This window comes from Phaethon lepturus, unplaced genomic scaffold, assembly GCF_000687285.1.
Source record: "Phaethon lepturus isolate BGI_N335 unplaced genomic scaffold, ASM68728v1 scaffold2300, whole genome shotgun sequence".
Lineage (NCBI taxonomy): Eukaryota > Metazoa > Chordata > Aves > Phaethontiformes > Phaethontidae > Phaethon > Phaethon lepturus.
Window position 1 is genome coordinate 64,936 of NW_010513848.1, and position 1,372 is coordinate 66,307.

General features: G+C 38.0%; 1 protein-coding gene across 4 annotated transcripts in view; it reads right to left on the reverse strand.

Moving 5' to 3' along the window:
* Positions 1–735, reverse strand: part of ITGB1BP1 (integrin beta 1 binding protein 1) — a 7,352-nt gene extending 6,617 nt beyond the window's left edge. For 2 of the 4 annotated variants that reach the window (XM_010291049.1, XM_010291032.1), the window contains exon 1: positions 635–706. In XM_010291049.1, coding sequence (XP_010289351.1) covers positions 635–706 — 72 coding nt within the window. Of the gene's footprint in view, positions 1–45; positions 201–634 lie in introns of those variants that run through there. The other 2 variants (XM_010291041.1, XM_010291057.1) reach the window with 2 other exon arrangements.
* Between the last annotated feature and the right edge of the window lie 637 nt (positions 736–1,372).

Genomic DNA, 1,372 nt, shown 5'->3' on the forward strand with positions numbered 1-1,372 from the left:
CCACAAATATTTTGAAAGAAGGAGGAAATAAAAGAGAAAATGAACCTTAAGGTTATGTCCAGACTTTTCTGGTACTGCATCTTAACTTGAAGAAATTGACAACTACATGGCTTGTCACCAATGCTTGAAATAACATAGCAGTGCAAGGGAAGTGAAACGGCACCTTGGAAAATCCAGAATATTCAACTGATCATTCCAAAACCTATCAGACAAAATGGACACATTATTCAAAACGAAGAATACTTTTTAGAGATAACTGAGTAACCAACTAGTACTGAAGAATGAACTCAGTACCTAGCACAAGCATCTTCCTAAGACAATTATTTACCACTACTGAACAAACATACTGCTCTTTCCTCCAAACCGTAGTATTGCGGTGCCAGAAGCTCTTGTGTTTGTGGGCTTCGCTATGGAAGCAATCAATCTCGGAATGTAAGGGCGTAATAATACAGAGGGTTTTTTTTAACTCTCATAACACAATCTGAGGAATAGCTGAAGTAGAAAGCTCTCCTTGGGGACCATGGCATTTTATGGAAATCACATTCTACCATCAGTGCAAGCAAACCGCTGAACTGTCAACTTGTAACAAACGGAAGTGCTTCCATAAACAGCATGTATACCAAATTCGGCTTACCTTGCTTTTAGTGCTGATTTCGCTGCTTTGTGAGCTGCTGCTGCTGTGTCGCTTTTTTCCTTTTCTAAACATTTTTTCATAATTGAGTCAAGGAAGATCTTCTAGGAAAAATAAAAATTAAAGCTGTCATATCATCAAGAGAAGGAGTTCCTGGCAAACACCAGAGTGGCTGTGTCCGAAGTGGACAAAAACTGGAAACTAGTAAGCTAATGAATCTCAGAATGGAAGTAGGAATGTTCCTCTGGTGGTCTTCATGTGTGACTGGGGAAAGTCCCTCAAGCTCTCTGCTAAAACGTCACTATCCTTCTGATTCATCAAAAAAATGCTGCTACCTAGTTTACAGACTGTTGCAAAGGTCAGTTTCTAATGCATATATATGATAGAGATTTAGAAACAAGACAAAATTTTAAATTTATTCTCACTTAAAAGCATTAGATGATTTTTATTTGTAACTACAATGTAAGTGCCCTACAAAGTGCACCCAGTGCAATCTCTGCTCCAAAGATTATGCTCCCATGAAAAATAAAAAAAACCCTACTTCTGAAGAACTACTGATTGGAATACTTTAGGAGAAGCTATTACTACTTCACATGTTGCTGAAAATTAAAGCAAGAATCTTACATTTACTGTCTTAGAACTGAGTTACTGGGAGTTCTGAGAGTATTCCAGAAGCATTTTTCCTGTATCTGCCCTACTACTTAAGTTGCTTCACTTAATACTTGGCTGGCCAGCGTCAAG